Below are 16,424 nucleotides of genomic sequence, written 5' to 3' on the forward strand. Positions count from 1 at the left end.
GAAAATGTGGGAATATTTCGTTCAGCAATAATTTGGAAGCTTTGAGGGGCTGCAGATGGACAAAACTCGCTGCCTCAATCCCAGAAGATCTTGCAAGATACATATTTGCTTTCATTGAGCACACGACACAACTTGAGCGGTTGCTGACTGGTAACTTCTCGTGGCGCATACACCCGGCTGTGCTCGGCATATATGGCACACCCATTTGTCCTTCCTGCCTTGAAGATGATAAGATGTCTGAACACTTTTTGTGATTCTGCCACGCCTTTGCAGAGGTTAGGTATGAGGCCTTTGGCAGAGAAGTGTTGAGAGACGAGCAATGGAGGAGGAGTCATACTCTTAATTTGGTGCATCTGATTCTCCGTTATTGTGTTACCCTAAATTAGGAGGTAGCAAGTCGAGATAAACGGTCTTAAGCGATTTCAATCACTGAGATTAAATACGATGCAATGTTAGTAACAAGAACTCATTATGGACTTATTTAATGGGTGTTAGTCTCGTTGCCGTTAGGGTGCTCTTTAGGTCTACAGCTCTATAATTAATTCTCAAAAGGTGTTGTCATACCTTTAAAGCTTTTGTAGCGCTAGATGTGGTTTCCTAGACGGAATTGAGCTGGAGGTTTTTTGAGCTATCTACACATAAGCATAGAATAGGCCGCCTACCTCCTTAATTTCAGCAAAGGCAGGTAAAAGGTAAAATAATTATCACGCTGAAAGATGCATGCACACATAGCCTACCTCTGTTCCAATCCCTTCGAAATTACGTCATTGGAATCATCAATTTTGAAAGGAAATTAGTGTAGAACTAGGAAATAAAGCAAGCTGTGGTGACTCCAATCTTAAGAAATGTTCCCAATTATGTTGATACGTAGACGGTTCGGGTATATTCCGAAGATATTGGCAACGCCATCTTCGGACCCGAGCCCAGGTTGTCGGTTCCAATCCAGTAAGTTTGTGTGCAAAGAACTATCCAGAGAAATATGCTAATTGGGGCATGATCGCCTTAAGTCATGAGTCAACCATCACTTATCGCAGCTCTGGGTACTGGGCGATGACGACAAAACGTAAATTCGGGGACAGGCGGCATTGCCATGAAGGTTGCAGCAACAACAACTACGAGGGTATGAGTTTTTCACCTGCAAAAGGGGCGCTCACTAACGAAGAAGCGGTAAGAAGGAGCGAGCAGTGATCTGCCGAGAAGCAAACGACTGCGCAACGGAAGGCGAAAGAGCTACTGAGAGGGTATATTAGTAAATATTACATAATGTACCAAGAGGTAATCGTATTTAAATAGATCATTACAGATTAAGAAGTCATCTCTCCGAATGCTATAGCATCGCAAGGAAAAAGGAGAGAAACCTCGGGTTACCAAACAAAGTACATACACTCCTATTCACAACTCAAATCATATATCATAATTTACCATTTAAAAAGTCTACTTTAGGGCTGGAAATATCCTTATATTCGGATATCCGTTCGGATATTCGTGTGTACTGATACGATCTGGATAAAGCCCCCAGCCCTATGGCCTTATTCATAAAAAATAAAATAAAGTAGCTTTATAAAAGGTTTATAAATTGAAAATGTATGAACACGTCAATTTATAAAGCTATTTAAACGTACTTTATTTTTTATGTATAAGGCTACTAGTTTACATACGACGTAGAAGATCCATTTAAAGGACATTTACCTTTGAATACAGAGTGCAGTTTTCAAAAACGTATATTATTTTTTATACCTTTGGAATGGAATAACAATTACAAAAATCGGCCCCCAAATGAAAAGTTAAGGGAGAAAAATAATGTTTTTACATGGCGCCGGTAATATAGCTTTTCTCATACAAAGAAATTAAATACCTAAAACCGAAAAACCGAGTAAGTCATATTATTATGCATTATTTCCATTTGCGATGTTTTTGAGGCCCCTTAATAATAAAAACCCTCCCAAACAAAACTTTTACCATGACGGTGTCTCCGGCTGTTTGCGTCTACAACTGTCAAATCTGTTTGCCAGAATAGAAAAACACACCAAAACCACGGTGAAAAGTTAAAAACTATTGAAAAATATAAATACATATAACAAATAAGATTAAAATAGAAGCTGAAAGCAGCAAAACAATGGTGATTGAAAGTTCATCTAATGGCAATGAGGGCAAATCCAATAAAGATTCGGAGGAGCCGCTACAAGCGGAGCCAGAAGCTGACGTCGACTCGGTGGCCGCGAATGAAGAGGAGCGCCAAGAACGCGAGGAACTTAATAACTTTATAAATGAATTACAATCAAAAATTAAAGCTAAAGCGCAACTGCGCGTTGAAAATCTTAACTGTGAACATCCTGGTGATGGTTTCTTTGCCAAACTAGATTCCAGCTTGAAGCGCAACACGGCATTTGTCAAGAAGTTGAAGCAGTTCACCGCTGCTCAATTGGATGCATTGCTGAAAGACATGTGCGCCCTAAATTTGAGTAAATACATCTCAGAAATTTGTGCGGCACTTTCGGAGGCAAAGTTAAAAATGACCGATGTACCGGCGGTGGTAACACTCTGTTCCCGCTTACACCAAACTTACGCTGACTTCGACACGCAATTTCTTGAAGCATGGCAGAAAATTCTTTCTTTGAAACCAGGTGAAAAGATCTCAAATCCAAGTAAATTACGTGTGGACTTGCGCTTATTTGCTGAGCTTGTTAGCTCGGGAGTGATCAGTGGTAAACAGGGGCTGCAATTACTTGGATCCGTGCTCATCAATGTGATCTCGCAGGATAAAGAAGATCATAGTAACTTCTCAATCATATTGTCTTTCTGTCGACATTGCGGCGAGGAGTATGCTGGGCTCGTGCCACGCAAGATGCAAAATTTGGCAGAAAAGTATGGTGGAGTGGTGATTCCTAAGTCCGATTTCCTAGCGCCCGACAGACAGCAAAATTTGCGTGGTTTATTAAAGGATTATTTCAAAAATTTATGTAAGCACTTGCTTTCCGAACAGCAGGAGCTGTTAAATATGACCAAGAGCATACGGCGAACTATGGAATCAAAAGGTAAGCCACATGCATTTAATTAAGGATTGTAATTTTCAACATTTACCCCATTTCAGGTGAAATCTCGAATGATAAAAAAGAAAAATGCGAGCTAATGCAAGCAAATTTCGACAAACTACTGTCGTCAGCACAAACGCTCTCCGATCTACTCGATGAACCTTTACCGGAGCTTGCAACAGAATCAGAAAATTGCAATCCGGGTACGGTTATCGAAAATATGCTCGAAGTTGCCACAATGGGAGAACTAGATCCATGGGGCGATGATGAAACCAAAAGTTTTTACACAGACCTGCCAGATTTACGGCAATATCTTCCGAATTTTTCTGCTCCAAAAATCGATTTGGATCAAAATGAAGAGCCCACGGAGATGACGGAGGAAGCACTTGATGCGGATATTGATGTGGAGATGGATATAGATGACCCTCCCTCAACAGCATCAGATCCGCCGAATGACAAAGACGCGGAGATCGCAGCCGAACCAGGTAGTGAAGAGTCGGCGACGCCAGCACCGTTACCAGACAAAATCGCAAACGCCCTAATGGAAGCTGGGCGCATGGGTGCAGGGCAGGTGTCCCACAGCAAGCAACATTTCGATCAATTTTTGAACAATTTAAATAATTGTGTCAATAAAGAACTTATTGACTCGGCAGCAATTGAGTTCCTGCTGAATTTCAATACAAAAAATAACCGTAAAAAACTCACGAAATCAATTTTCACAGTGCAGAGGTAACTCAAGTTTATTTATATAGAATTAAAAATTAAAAGAAATCTTTTTTTTATCTCAGAACACGCTTAGATTTGCTGCCGTTCCTATCACGTTTTGTCGCTATTGTCAATCTTTGCAATACGGACGTTGCCACCGACTTGTCGGAAATGCTGCGAAAAGAATTTAAATGGCACATACGCAAAAAGAATCAGCTTAATATTGAATCGAAAATCAAAATTGTACGCTTCATTGGCGAGATGGTTAAATTTGGTCTCTGCAAAAAGTTTGACGCGCTCAGTTGTTTAAAGATGTTGCTACGTGACTTCCAGCATCATCAAATTGAAATGGCTTGCGCATTTATTGAAGTCGCAGGCGTATATCTCTACAACTGTCGTGACTCCCGCTTGCTTACGAATGTCTTCCTCGATCAAATGATGCGCTAAAAACCGCTACCGCTTTGGATTCACGCCATGCCGCGCAAGTAGAAAGTGTTTATTATCTGGTCAAACCCCCAGACACCATAAACAAGATGCTGTGGTACGTCCGGTAATACATGAGTACATACGTCATCTGATTTTCGAAGAGTTATGCAAACAAAATGTAGATCGTTGTATAAAAATGATGAGACGTATCAATTGGGAGGATCCAACAGTGAGCAGCTATGCCATAAAGTGTCTGTCCAAGGCATATTTGCTACGTTTTCCGCTCATACGCTGTCTTGCTGATTTGGTGTCAGGTTTGAGCTCATACCAAGAGCGGGCTGTAACCATGGTTATTGATAATGTTTTCGAGGATATACGCGCTGGTTTGGAAATACACTCGCCAAAATTAGCACAACGCCGCATAGCAATGGCCAAGTATCTCGGTGAACCGTACAACTACAAGTTAGTGAGTCGACCAATATTTTGAATACACTTTACTCGATAATCTCACTGGGCGTGTCAACGGAAGACGGTGTATACTCAGAATTAGATCCGCCAGACAGTTTGTTTCGTTTGAAATTGAATTGTGTTTTGTTGGATACGTGTGGACAGTATTTTACTAGTTCAATGAGTCGCAAGAAGTATAAATGATCGTTCGAAAATTATGAAAATTGTTTTGTAATATTTTAAATTTGCAGACTTGATCTACTTCTCTAGGTGTTTTTTCAACACTATTATTGGTATAAAAAATCACATCCGGTGTTTAGTAAAGTGGAAAATACTTCGGATCTTTTCCCTATACTGGTGGATCATATGTATCGCGATTGCTTGGCTAATGTACGACCGAAATTGAAGGTATTTTTTGTTAATTGTATTTCTGGAACTAAAATTTGGTATTGAATAAGAATTTCATTCACAGCTGTATAAAAGTCTCGAACAAGCCAAGGAAGCGATTGAGAAACTAAAGGAAGAATTATATCCGCAATTAAAAGAAGGCATGCAATTGCAAACTGAAGGTGAGAGCAGTCTCGAACCTATACGCGAAGACAGTGAATTTGATGATATGGTGAGTAGCAGCCCCTTTTTATGTGTACTAAAATTTAGTTTGCACAAGCATTTATCCTTGGCGATCGAGGCGAAATATAGAATACATAAAATAAATACTAATAACCTTTGATTTAAACATTCCCCTACAGCTCAGTGACGATTCCTCTTCTGAACGTGAACCACGCGCCCGTGCACCCGACGTTGGAGGAGATGATGATCCCAATACCGAGGATGCCAACAATGCCAATGAGCTGGCCAACACAACTGACTGGACTGAAAATGAATTCATGCTCGAAGATTGTGAAAGTCGTGTGCCAGAAAAATCGAAAGAGGATATGGAGTTCGAACAAATGTTTGAAAAAATGGCAGCAGACAGTTATCAGGAGCGCATCAAAGAAACTGTTAAACCAAATACGAAAGACATACCGGTACCAATGATGGCTAGAACGAGTAAGAAATCCTATGAGCAAATTACTACTCCGAGTGGCAATCAGTCGTGTAGTGAAAAAGAGGCAGCAAAAAGTACCACTGCCAATGCTGCTGGCGGTGCAGTGCCATTTGTGCTGATGGTACGTGGTGGAAAGGGAGGCAAACAACAATTTAAACAATTTGTGGCCCCATCCGATTCGCAATTGGCCATTAACCTGAAGCTGCAGGAAGAGAAGACACGAGAAGAGAAGGAAAAGGTAAAGCGTTTAACGCTAAACATAACCGAACGTATAGAAGAAGAGGACTATCAGGTATGCGTGTGTAAAAAAAGTGTGATAAATATAGAATTATTCCGATTTTCTTTTGAAAATAGGAATCTTTGATGCAATCACAACGCAGCTTGTCGCAGAACCATTATCAACGCCCGAGCAAGCCAAAATTCCGACATCAAAAGGGTGCACCAGATGCAGATTTGATTTTCAATTAAACGCGTATTGGGGCACTCAAATGGATATCTTTCGTTCCGATATATGCAGGGTTAAAATACTGGCCGCACACTGACATCGCAAACCCATGCATTTGCAGTTGGCTCGCACAAAAAGTTGTTAAGTTGTGAGTGAAAATGACGAAGCTATGTGCAAGTTGAAGTTGAAGAAGTAATATGTATGTGTCTGTATGGTTTGCGTGGGGTCATCACCATTGAAGATGATAATTAAAAGGAGTACATTTAAAGTAACAACTGAAAAAGGAAATAAGTTATTTTTGGATTCGTTAAAAATGTAATGCAGTAAAATTTACTGAATAAACTATAATAATTAGAACAAAAGGTCATTTGAATTTCTACAGGGACAAAAAATAACTGATATTTTTTTGTTTATTTCTTAAAACTTTGAATCATTACGAAACCGTTACTTCAACCTTCAGCAACATTCCCCGAAACTGGATGATGTTCAGCAATGTGCCCATGTGATGTACTGTGGTGAGAGACTGTCTTGCTGTGGCTAGGGCGGTTCTCGATACCCAAGCCACTGCCCCATAACTCACTCTTGGTCGTACTATCTTGATGTACATCCATTTCAGAACCTTGATGGTGACATCTAAGCGAGCAGCAGCATAAGGTTTTCAGTACCTTAAGGAATTCCTTTACCCACAAAATTTGAAATTTCACTTTTTTAACTTAATTAGAATTTATTAATATCAAAATAAAAACACACTAAACAAAAAAACTGTCGATCTTACATTTTTCTAATACGTACATATTAAATAGCAAAAAAGTGTATCAACTACGATTTTACTTATTAAGCTTGGTACCGCTTGTGGTTAATGTTACTTGTATTGATCAGTACAAAATTAATAGTAAAAGTTGAATATAAATACATAATTATGTCGTCAGAACAGTAAAAAGAAAATAATACATTAAAACTGTTCATCAGCTTAAAGTTAAATACAAGCGAAATTACAAAATGAATTTTCAAGGCTCTTGACTATTATAATTTTCCTAGTTGCGAGGCTTCGCAAAATTAACAAAAAAAAGAGTCCGTTACCTCTTGAACTAAGGAGCGAAATTTTCAATGGTAGCGAAACATTATGCATTTTTAACGATTTAGTAAATTTTTGTAAAAAATTCTCTACTCATTTGGACTTATTGCAATTTTGGTTCATATGTTTTTTTTTATTTTACGAAGTGTCAATTTGGCGTAATTGGGGCAACTACCGACTCACCTGTAGCGGTATGTAATTCAACGTACATACATATATAATATACTTATGAACTAAGTTAATATTAATCTTTTTGGAAAAAATAAGTCAGCAAACGACTATTTTTTTTTTTTTTTTGAAAGTACATTCATTTTCTCATTTGTTCTGAATTGTCGGTATGATGAAGAATTCTTCTTGATTTTTTCTATGGACTTTTCTGATAATAAATTACATGTATGTATAAAATTACTTTAGAAATTTGTAAATCTTTTCACTTTAAGTAAAAACATGTTTAGTAGGCACGCTCGTAGTAATAATTTTAGGCAATATCATCGTTACAAAATGTATTATGAAACATTAACTCGTTTTGTGTTTCGTTAACAATTTCATGGATTTTCGTTTATGTGTGCGAATTCTGTTTGTTGCAAACAGGCAATGCTTGCATATGTGGCTTTCAAAGTTTATAATTTGTATGCATGTGTTTTGCTTACTGTATTTGATATATGCCATCGGAATAGGTAAATTGTAGAGTATAAAACTTGTTTTTTTTTTCAAAAAATTTCACTGTAGGTGCATAAGTATGTCTATTTCCAAGGCACATTCATTATTTGTTGTTAAGTCTCTTTCATTTAAATTTGTGAATATGTATATATTAATGGCAGTATACTGTTTAGAAAATACCTTCACTACACATGCTAAAGCACACAACATTTACGTGCACTTAAATACACACATTTAGGTGCGCATAAATACTAAACAAAAAGAGCTTAAGATATACATATGCGTTCCTTTCTGTAATAAATATTTTTCTTTACTTTTCACTTAGATGCACGCTCCGTTTGACATAAACTCCTTAACGTATGGCAATTAGAGAGAAATTCGTAACTCAAACAATGCAACATTGCCCGAGCAAATATGTATTAATTAGTTTACAGCTCCTTCCCCGGCTCTGCTGCAAAAGCCATTAAAGTACTTTACTTGCCAGCGTACATTGGATTCTTGAAAGTCGAGGTGGCTTGTTTGTAGATTGGATTCTCACCCTGAAAAGATATAAAAAATTAATATCATAACGATTTCTCTACTATGATTAGGCGCGTAATGTGCGGGGTACCTAAATCAAAATTTAAGACAAAAACAAAAATAAAAGCAAAATGAGATTTATACAGCTTTCCGGGAATTTAAAAAAAACTCCGAACGGGTACGTTATTAGCCTCGGACAAAGGTTGGAGAAGACCGAGAATGAAAGCGCGCAGCTAGCTGTTGAACCAGATTTTGCATTAAAGCTTTTATCTTATCTAATTTCTGCAAAGGAGACTAATGCAGATCTGAGTCACTTTTTGCTTTTGTATTAAGCAAGGGTTCGGCTACTTTAAATCTGGTTCGTTGTATTTCAGTGCCGTGACACCACAAAAACCGATGAATCTGACAATTCCACCAAAAATATATTATTGTGATATGCGGTCTCTGCATTTTCCTCATATACGCATTCAAAACTCTGATCTAAACCCATATACCTTTTACGCCAAAAATTTTACGATATTTTGTGTAATTCCCTTTCTCAAACTTACCGTATCCCACTTGGCGTTCATGCGCTCCTTCTCGAAGCGTGCAAACTCACGGCGATCGTGTATGGTTGTTAGTAATTTCCACAAAAGCAATATGGCCAGACCCACCAAGACGATAGCGGCTATGACGCCCAATACAATGCCCAACATGAACACCTTGGGCGGGCATTCGCGCTCTTGCTGTGCGTGCACTTCGATTTTGTCGTTCACTTCACTATATTTAAATGTAAATTTGCAGTCATCTTCATCATAGAATATACAAAGCTGTTCATCTTTCTCTTCATCAATTACGATTTTCTCCTCGCCTATGGGCACAAAAGTATCAGTGCAATTAACGGCACAGTCGTTCTCGTCTTTCAGTGGGCCAGTCTTGTACATCTGACATTGCACACAATCCTTCAGCTCGTGGCAGCGTCCTGCACAAGTGGGACATTTCTCGCAGTATTTGCCAGAATATCGGCCCTCGTCGGTAGATTTACATCTGCAACGAAATTTAATAAATATAACTTTATATAAACACCGCGCATGTACTTACTTGCACACACCGCATTCGCATTCGCCATGTCCGGAGCAGATTTCACCACCATTTGGCGGAATGCAGGTATCATTCGAGGCGCGGCAATCACACGCAGAACCCGTCCAGCCTGGCTTGCATACACAGTGATTGCATTCGCAAGTGCCATGATCGGGTCCAGAGCAAAGCAAGTTCTTATGACGTTCGCAAGAAAAGTTATCACACTCACAGAACTTGCCCGAAATAATTTCCTCTGGATTTTGACGTTTCTCACACTCGCATACACCGCACAAACAAGTGCCGCGATTGGTACAGTCCACTTGTGTCGTATTATCCGGACGACAGCCCAAATCATTATCTTTACCTGTGTGCACATCGCTCGTAGAACACTCGCAATTGTGACCGAAATGCATGTCATCACACTCGCAGATGCCACACATTAACGTACCATGATTGTTACATTTGGATGAATGCGCCTCATAGCCTATGGCGCCGGGACGTTCGCATGGACACGAGCAGAGCATTTGCAAATCGATTATCAAGCTTTCATTAATACCAACTGGATAGATTTGAATGACTTGATTCCATTCGCGTGGATCTGTTGGGCAAGAAGTGACCAAGATTTGTGCCGTGAAGTTAACAACGTCGCCAACTTTGAGACCATCGCATTTGGCGGTAGGTATCTCGGAGCCACTATTTAGACACGCCGAATGATAGGTCACCTTCACGTGACTAGTGGCGTTGTCCTTCATTTCAATGGATGAGGAGATTTTCTGCAAAAAAGGAGCTGTTGCTACTAAAAGAAAAAATGCTAAAATACTTTATGCCCGCCCAATACTTACGCTGTACTCAGAGCGTACCAGATCGACCACGTTCGATGAATCCTCTGACAGCACCGCGCTAGAAGAACCCTCAATGTGTTGCGAAAGCTTTTCATACACGGAGTGCTGATTGGCGGTGACAGCGAAGATAACGTTAATCGAATTTTGTTTCACCTTGTGATTGATTTGTGAAATGCTGGGATAATCTTGTATAACCGAGTGAGTGTAAAGACCATCGGCGCTTAAGTGACATTCACCATCGTTGGGGGTAATCACACCGCCAAGCTGGCAATGGAAATATAAGGAAACATTTATTAAAACTAATTCAACTGTGATTTATTTTTCATTTATCTACCTTGCCATCACCAGCATAATGGAAGCCAGCATCTGTTGAGAAGACAAGTAGACGACGCGCTTTCTCACGCCAGCCGATCTGCTGACGACAAACCATCGCTTGCATGATGGCATCAAAGCCACCTTCGGGAGCATCCAAGTTGCCAGACACAGCAGCGTCACTCACTTCGGACTAAATGCGGCAATTTTGATTGAATAGGGCGAAACATTAGTGAACTTGAAACAATATGTTTTTTTTTATTTAATCGAAAAGTATTAGCTTAAATGGCACACTCTTGGGAATGGTGTTTGGTTAAGCTAGCAAATTAATAAATTTGTTAATCTAATTTTGCATTTTATTATATTTTAGTTGCGATCCCGTACGAGTCCGGACTAGTCAGAATCCGTCAGATGTTACTGGAAATCGATCCCGTACTCGGTTCTCTGACTATTGAGAGGACAAAAAAGAGAGTAAATTCGGTTCTCTCTCTGTCAGAAGTTACCAGTTTTAGTCCGAGAATTTTTTGCTGGTAAATTCTGGTAAAAGTGTCAAACGATCAGCTGTAGTGTGTTTGGCAACCAAATTGTAAACAAAAGAAAAGTGCACTCTGCTAATTCATGTTGAAAAGTATTTAATTACTTGTTTAAGTGGATTCTAATGAATTTGAAAGTATTTTTGGTTATTTAAATGCGTGAGCTGAGTGTGTTTACATACAAAATAAGCAAAAATTTACAACCAAAATTTGGAGGTTATGTTGAAGTTGACAGAAGTTACCATTTTTTACTAGAAAGCGATCCCGTACTTTTCAATGTTACTCTCTCGCTCTGAGCGAATTTTTATTTTTTGACAGTTTTACTAGTCCGAGTCCGAGGAATACGGGATTGCACCTTTTATTTAGGTTTGTGTCAAATAAAATTCGTCGAAAGCATTTTTATAAATACTAAATTTATTTATTTAGTTTCGATTTTGCCCCTTAAAATTTTTTATCGGCATGGAGATAAGCGCTGCCATGATGTCACGGTAAGCACATTTTCTAATCTAAAATTGTTATTTAGGTTACAGCAGTGCCGGATAAAGTAAACATACTGATAAATATTATGCGAATATGCAACCTATTAAGCACCGCATTTCAAACTATGTTAGAGTTAAATTTTTTTTTTGTTTTCTTTAATATAATTATCAAGAGTGTGCCATTTTTTTATAGAATAACAGTATTATGCTAGCAGAAGCTTTGAGTTTAGCGGGATAAAAGATATAGTCATATGCAAGGAATATACATATATATATAGCACATGCCACTATCTACTCGCCAAACCATTTCCATGCATGCAATTATTAGTAAATTTACCCATTACCGATTATTTAGTATGCAAACTTTTCTTATAATTAACAGACAATTGGGTAACATTTTTAATAAAAGCAGCTGACTGACAAAAATTATTTTTACTTTCCATACCTATGCAACTTGGTAAATAAATTTACAAATTTCATTTATAATTTTTGGTAAATGTTTTTCTCCTTTTTTCTTTTCAACCAATGGACTCAGATTTTTTTGAGATTTATTGAATGATTTATTAAAGAAAGCGAGCGAATCCTCATTCATAAGATCCGTAAAATTTTGACAATCAAAATTCCAAATCCATTTTTGGTCTTTGCATATTAAGGAAAAATTCGAAATCAAACCACTTTTTGGAATGCCCTTTCCAAAAAGGCTTTCAAAAGAAGTCTAACTGCAAAAAAAAATCTCTTATTTAAATAGAAAAAACTTTAGAGTTTTTGGCGACTGGAATAGCAGTCCTTGGCCAAATATGAATCTGCCTCTTTCCATTAACGTAGACCCGACTGTCGTGGGAATTTCCACGGCTGTGTACGATGTATGGTATAGACGGGTAAAACTAGTATCTGAGAGCAAACTAACCAGAGTACTCAAGAAATAAATTACATGATTTTGTCAATCAGCTTTTGTAAAAAATACTTTAAATTCTTGTTATTAACATAACATACGACTTACGACAACAACTTACAGAAAATCGATATGTATCCGTGTTTAAAGCCATAACATTACGATAGCCGAATGGTGCAGTACAATTCGGACATGGATGTTCCAAGCTATGTATGTCATTTGAGCACATATCGATAGTGTTATTTATTTATTTATGTATTCACGAGCATATTAAAAAATATATATGTTCCAATAATTTTTTTTTTTACGAGACATTCAAATGTGATCGAAATACAGAGAGATACGTAGAAAGAGATATAAAGAAAGAATAACACATAATATATCATGATCAATGCCAATATTTTGTAGTACAATTTTTTGTTTCCTAAATATGACTTAAATATGCCAATATGTATGTACATATGTGTATACTTAGTATAGTGAAAGTATAGATGTAGGTTACAGAATTTTGTACAAACGTATGAGAATACTAAACAAATAAGAATAACACGTACATACATACGATCTTAAGTGGATAGGGAAAGGGAAAGTGCAGTTACAAATACATATTAATGCACAAATATAAAGAGATAGAGCTAGTGAGTGCCAAAATTTGCCTAACATTCGCTGTTGACTACAGAAAGCACGTGCAAAAAAAAATCACTTTATTACTTTATAAATTGATTGCGCTTTTATCGCTTTGGAGCAAATTTTGGCACCCACCACCTACACAAATCGCATAGTTGGCCAACGGCATTTGCGACTGATCGTGCCCATACCAAACGCTTATGTATAAATCGATGTACACGCTATCTGACCAAAATATGTATGTATTGTGCAAATGTTGGAAGATATAATAAATAGTAATAACTAAAAAACCCCAAATAAACCATACATTTTTCTTGCATAACAAAACAGCTGAAGATGCAAAAGACATACAAGCAAGGGAAGCACAATATCTAAATATTCAATAGCACACACCAAAACCAAACGGAGAGCTAACCACCAAACACAAGTGCTACAGAAGATATGATATACATAACGGGTGATTTTTTAAGAGCTTGATACCTTTTTTTTTAAAAAAAACGCATAAAATTTGCAAAATCTCATCGGTTCTTTATTTGAAACGTTAGATTGGTCCATGACATTTACTTTTTGAAGATAATTTCATTTAAATGTTGACCGCGGCTGCGTCTTAGGTGGTCCATTCGGAAAGTCCAATTTTGGGCAACTTTTTNTGAAAAACGTACATACATACATGCATATGTAAGTAAATAGAAAACATAAGTGCGTGTATATTTAAGAATCATACGAAAAACACAAGCAGATGCATTAAAAACAAGCAAGCAGTGCAGAAAAGCATTAAATCTAAAATAAGCAGGAAAAATACGAAATATCTCCAAAGCATTCATTCTTACAGTGAACGTTGAGGTATTTGTACTCAGAGGCATATGGTTGCGGTAACCGTATGGTGCCTCACAGCCATCGCAGGGTCTTTCAAGTCTGTTGTTGTTGTTTGCATTGGATTATTAGAGTTGGATTATAGAGTTGTATTTGTTGTTTAATAGTGGTTTGATGTGTTGGGAGGTAGTTGATTTTTTATTTATTGTTTGTTGTTGATATGGTGGTTACAGCGCATTATTAACGGGTTTTGAGTTGTTGTTGTAGTAGTAGTAGTAGCAGCAAATATTTTTGTTTTTAGAGTTGTTGGGTTAGTTATTTTTAATATTATTATTTTATTTTAATGATGTTGATTTTATTTTTTGTTTATTTTGCAGCAATTTTATTTTAATCCATTTTTTATTTGTTTATTGGTTTATGTTTTGTGGTGAACGTAACAAAAAAAAACAAATGCATTTTTCAAATACGAAACCAATTTGCAATGAACGGCAAACGAATTTTAACGGCAAATAACAATAAAAATGTGAACAAGAAAATCATTGTAAAAAAAAGAAAGAAAGTGTATTAGTCAGAATATAACTTTGGTGAACTGTTGTTACTAATATTAAGAGAAAATTAATAATCTAGAATAGTAATTAGGATAAGATACATTTTGTGTCAGAAAGAATAAATATTTAATAATTATGATTTAAATAAATAAATAAACGACAGTTAAATATTTTTCTGCGTAAATTCGTATACAACTGTATGTATGTACATATGTATGTAGAGAACGATCATGTACTACGTAATATGCCGAGTTCCACTAGGTCAATGTCTAAATGAATAAAAACAGTGTGACCTTTAGAAAATACCATATAGATGGGACCTTAATGGATATTTTAATTAACTTAATAATACGGGGTTTTAAAGCTCAACTTTGTCATTAAAATTTTAGTAACGTAAAGTGGAAAGTGGAAGTCCGGCATAAGTTCCATCGTTCTATAGAAAATTATAGCGCTCTAACTATAACTTTTAAGGATTTAAGGGCAAATTCACGGTGCGTAGTTAATCCCTGATAAGAGTTTAACTATGTGTTTAACATGGTTAAGTTAACAATGGTTTAACTAAGCGCTGTGAATTCGGCCCTTAAGGGGTTAAAATATTGTACTGTATTGAAACACATTTTCTGATCCCTTGTCAAGTTTGATTAAAATATTAAGCAAAAACAACGGTCGAAAAATGCTGAAGTCTCTTAATAAATACATACATGATTGGTCTGTTCGAATAGATCTCCTGCTGTTACTCACAGGAGATTAACGAACAATTAACTCTCAAATACAAAAATTTCCAAAACAGCACGCGAACGATAAATTGTTCAACAAAAATTAGCAACTTCCCCGCAAAATCAACTGTCACTTCCCTACTTTGCAGGTCTTCCGCGTACACAAAACGCCAAAAACTGATAATCTGTGATAATTAGCAATGATTATCGAACAAACCAAATATCTATAAAAAAATTTAAGTCTGACCCAACGCGAATTCCTACTAGGTGGTGTTGCCGGAGCAGCTGATTTCAAGGCCGATTGCGCCGATTGTCAAAATGATGTGGTTTTTGTAAGTTTTTGGTCTTCTGATTGTCATCGTCCGTATGATTTGTTAGTGTAGTGTTTTGTTTTTTTGTGCTGCCGCTATCACCTTGTGTAAATAAAAAATAATAATATTCGTGAGATCGAGCCAAGTGCTTAATTTTCACGCCGCGTTTTGACAATATATGTTTTTTTTCTACAATTTAATGGAAATATTTTTCCGATATCTTATGATTTCTATGAGCTAATCTGGTTACAAATTAATATTCTTTAGGGTATTTCGTTGGTATTTTGTTTTTGTAAACTGTGTTACAGATAAACATGCAGGTGTGAATACCCCAAACATTTTTAAATACTTTTAAGCTGACAGAAAAATATTCTTAACCCTTAAGTATGGACATTTTTTTCGTACCACTAGCAACACTCCAAATCTGCGGCAACATATTGACATCAATTCCTGGTAAAAGTGATAAATTAAAAGATTTACCGCTGTTGTGACCAGCAATTTTTGTATAAAATGATTTTTTTTCTTTCTGTCAGTTTTCATAGGTATTAAATTCAAACAAAAAAAATTGCACTTAAATTGCTTTCGTGAAAAGGGCTAATCTGGTTGAAACAATTCATTTTTATTGTAAGGAACCTAAAAATTTTGTATCATAATTAGCACAAATAGCATTTCCAGCATTCTTCGACATGAGCTCGAAGGTCTATGAGAACGATGTATTATGGAACGAATTTCCGTCATCCCTTGTCAAATTTGGTTTGGAGACAAACCGGTTTCGGCGTTGTGCCATCTTCAGTGTCATTTTTCGTTCTGCATAATTTTTGTTGGTTGCTCGTATTTATACTCCTTGTTAACTACCTCTTTCTTTTGTTAGGTACGTCTTTTTAGTTTTGCAGTGTTTGCGGTACTCAATAGGTAGATGAATTGTTTTGGCTCGT

General features: G+C 37.0%; 2 protein-coding genes across 5 annotated transcripts in view; one reads left to right on the forward strand and one right to left on the reverse strand.

Moving 5' to 3' along the window:
* Nucleotides 1–1,853: 1,853 nt before the first annotated feature.
* Nucleotides 1,854–6,495, forward strand: Upf2 (UPF2 regulator of nonsense mediated mRNA decay). Its single transcript, XM_017622748.1, is given in 10 exon segments — nucleotides 1,854–3,035; nucleotides 3,092–3,761; nucleotides 3,821–4,179; nucleotides 4,182–4,259; nucleotides 4,262–4,627; nucleotides 4,630–4,804; nucleotides 4,862–5,018; nucleotides 5,083–5,229; nucleotides 5,360–5,950; nucleotides 6,013–6,495. Coding segments are annotated over 10 exon segments (3,576 nt in total). The 5' UTR covers nucleotides 1,854–2,116; the 3' UTR covers nucleotides 6,127–6,495.
* A 439-nt stretch (nucleotides 6,496–6,934) lies between these two features.
* Nucleotides 6,935–16,424, reverse strand: part of mys (position-specific antigen beta subunit myospheroid) — a 15,052-nt gene continuing 5,562 nt past the window's right edge. For 2 of the 4 annotated variants that reach the window (XM_017622752.1, XM_017622750.1), the window contains exons 4-9: nucleotides 13,932–14,016; nucleotides 10,593–10,763; nucleotides 10,259–10,522; nucleotides 9,438–10,189; nucleotides 8,906–9,383; nucleotides 6,935–8,377 (exon numbers count right to left, since the gene is read on the reverse strand). In XM_017622752.1, the coding sequence (XP_017478241.1) occupies nucleotides 8,312–8,377; nucleotides 8,906–9,383; nucleotides 9,438–10,189; nucleotides 10,259–10,522; nucleotides 10,593–10,763; nucleotides 13,932–14,016 (1,816 nt within the window). In that variant the 3' untranslated portion in view covers nucleotides 6,935–8,311. Of the gene's footprint in view, nucleotides 8,378–8,492; nucleotides 8,831–8,872; nucleotides 9,384–9,437; nucleotides 10,190–10,258; nucleotides 10,523–10,592; nucleotides 10,764–12,595; nucleotides 12,681–13,931; nucleotides 14,017–16,424 lie in introns of those variants that run through there. The other 2 variants (XM_017622753.1, XM_017622751.1) reach the window with 2 other exon arrangements.

Source organism: Rhagoletis zephyria, unplaced genomic scaffold (genome assembly GCF_001687245.7).
Source record: "Rhagoletis zephyria isolate East Lansing unplaced genomic scaffold, Rhagoletis_zephyria_1.1 Rzeph_scaffold_02917, whole genome shotgun sequence".
Taxonomy (NCBI): domain Eukaryota; kingdom Metazoa; phylum Arthropoda; class Insecta; order Diptera; family Tephritidae; genus Rhagoletis; species Rhagoletis zephyria.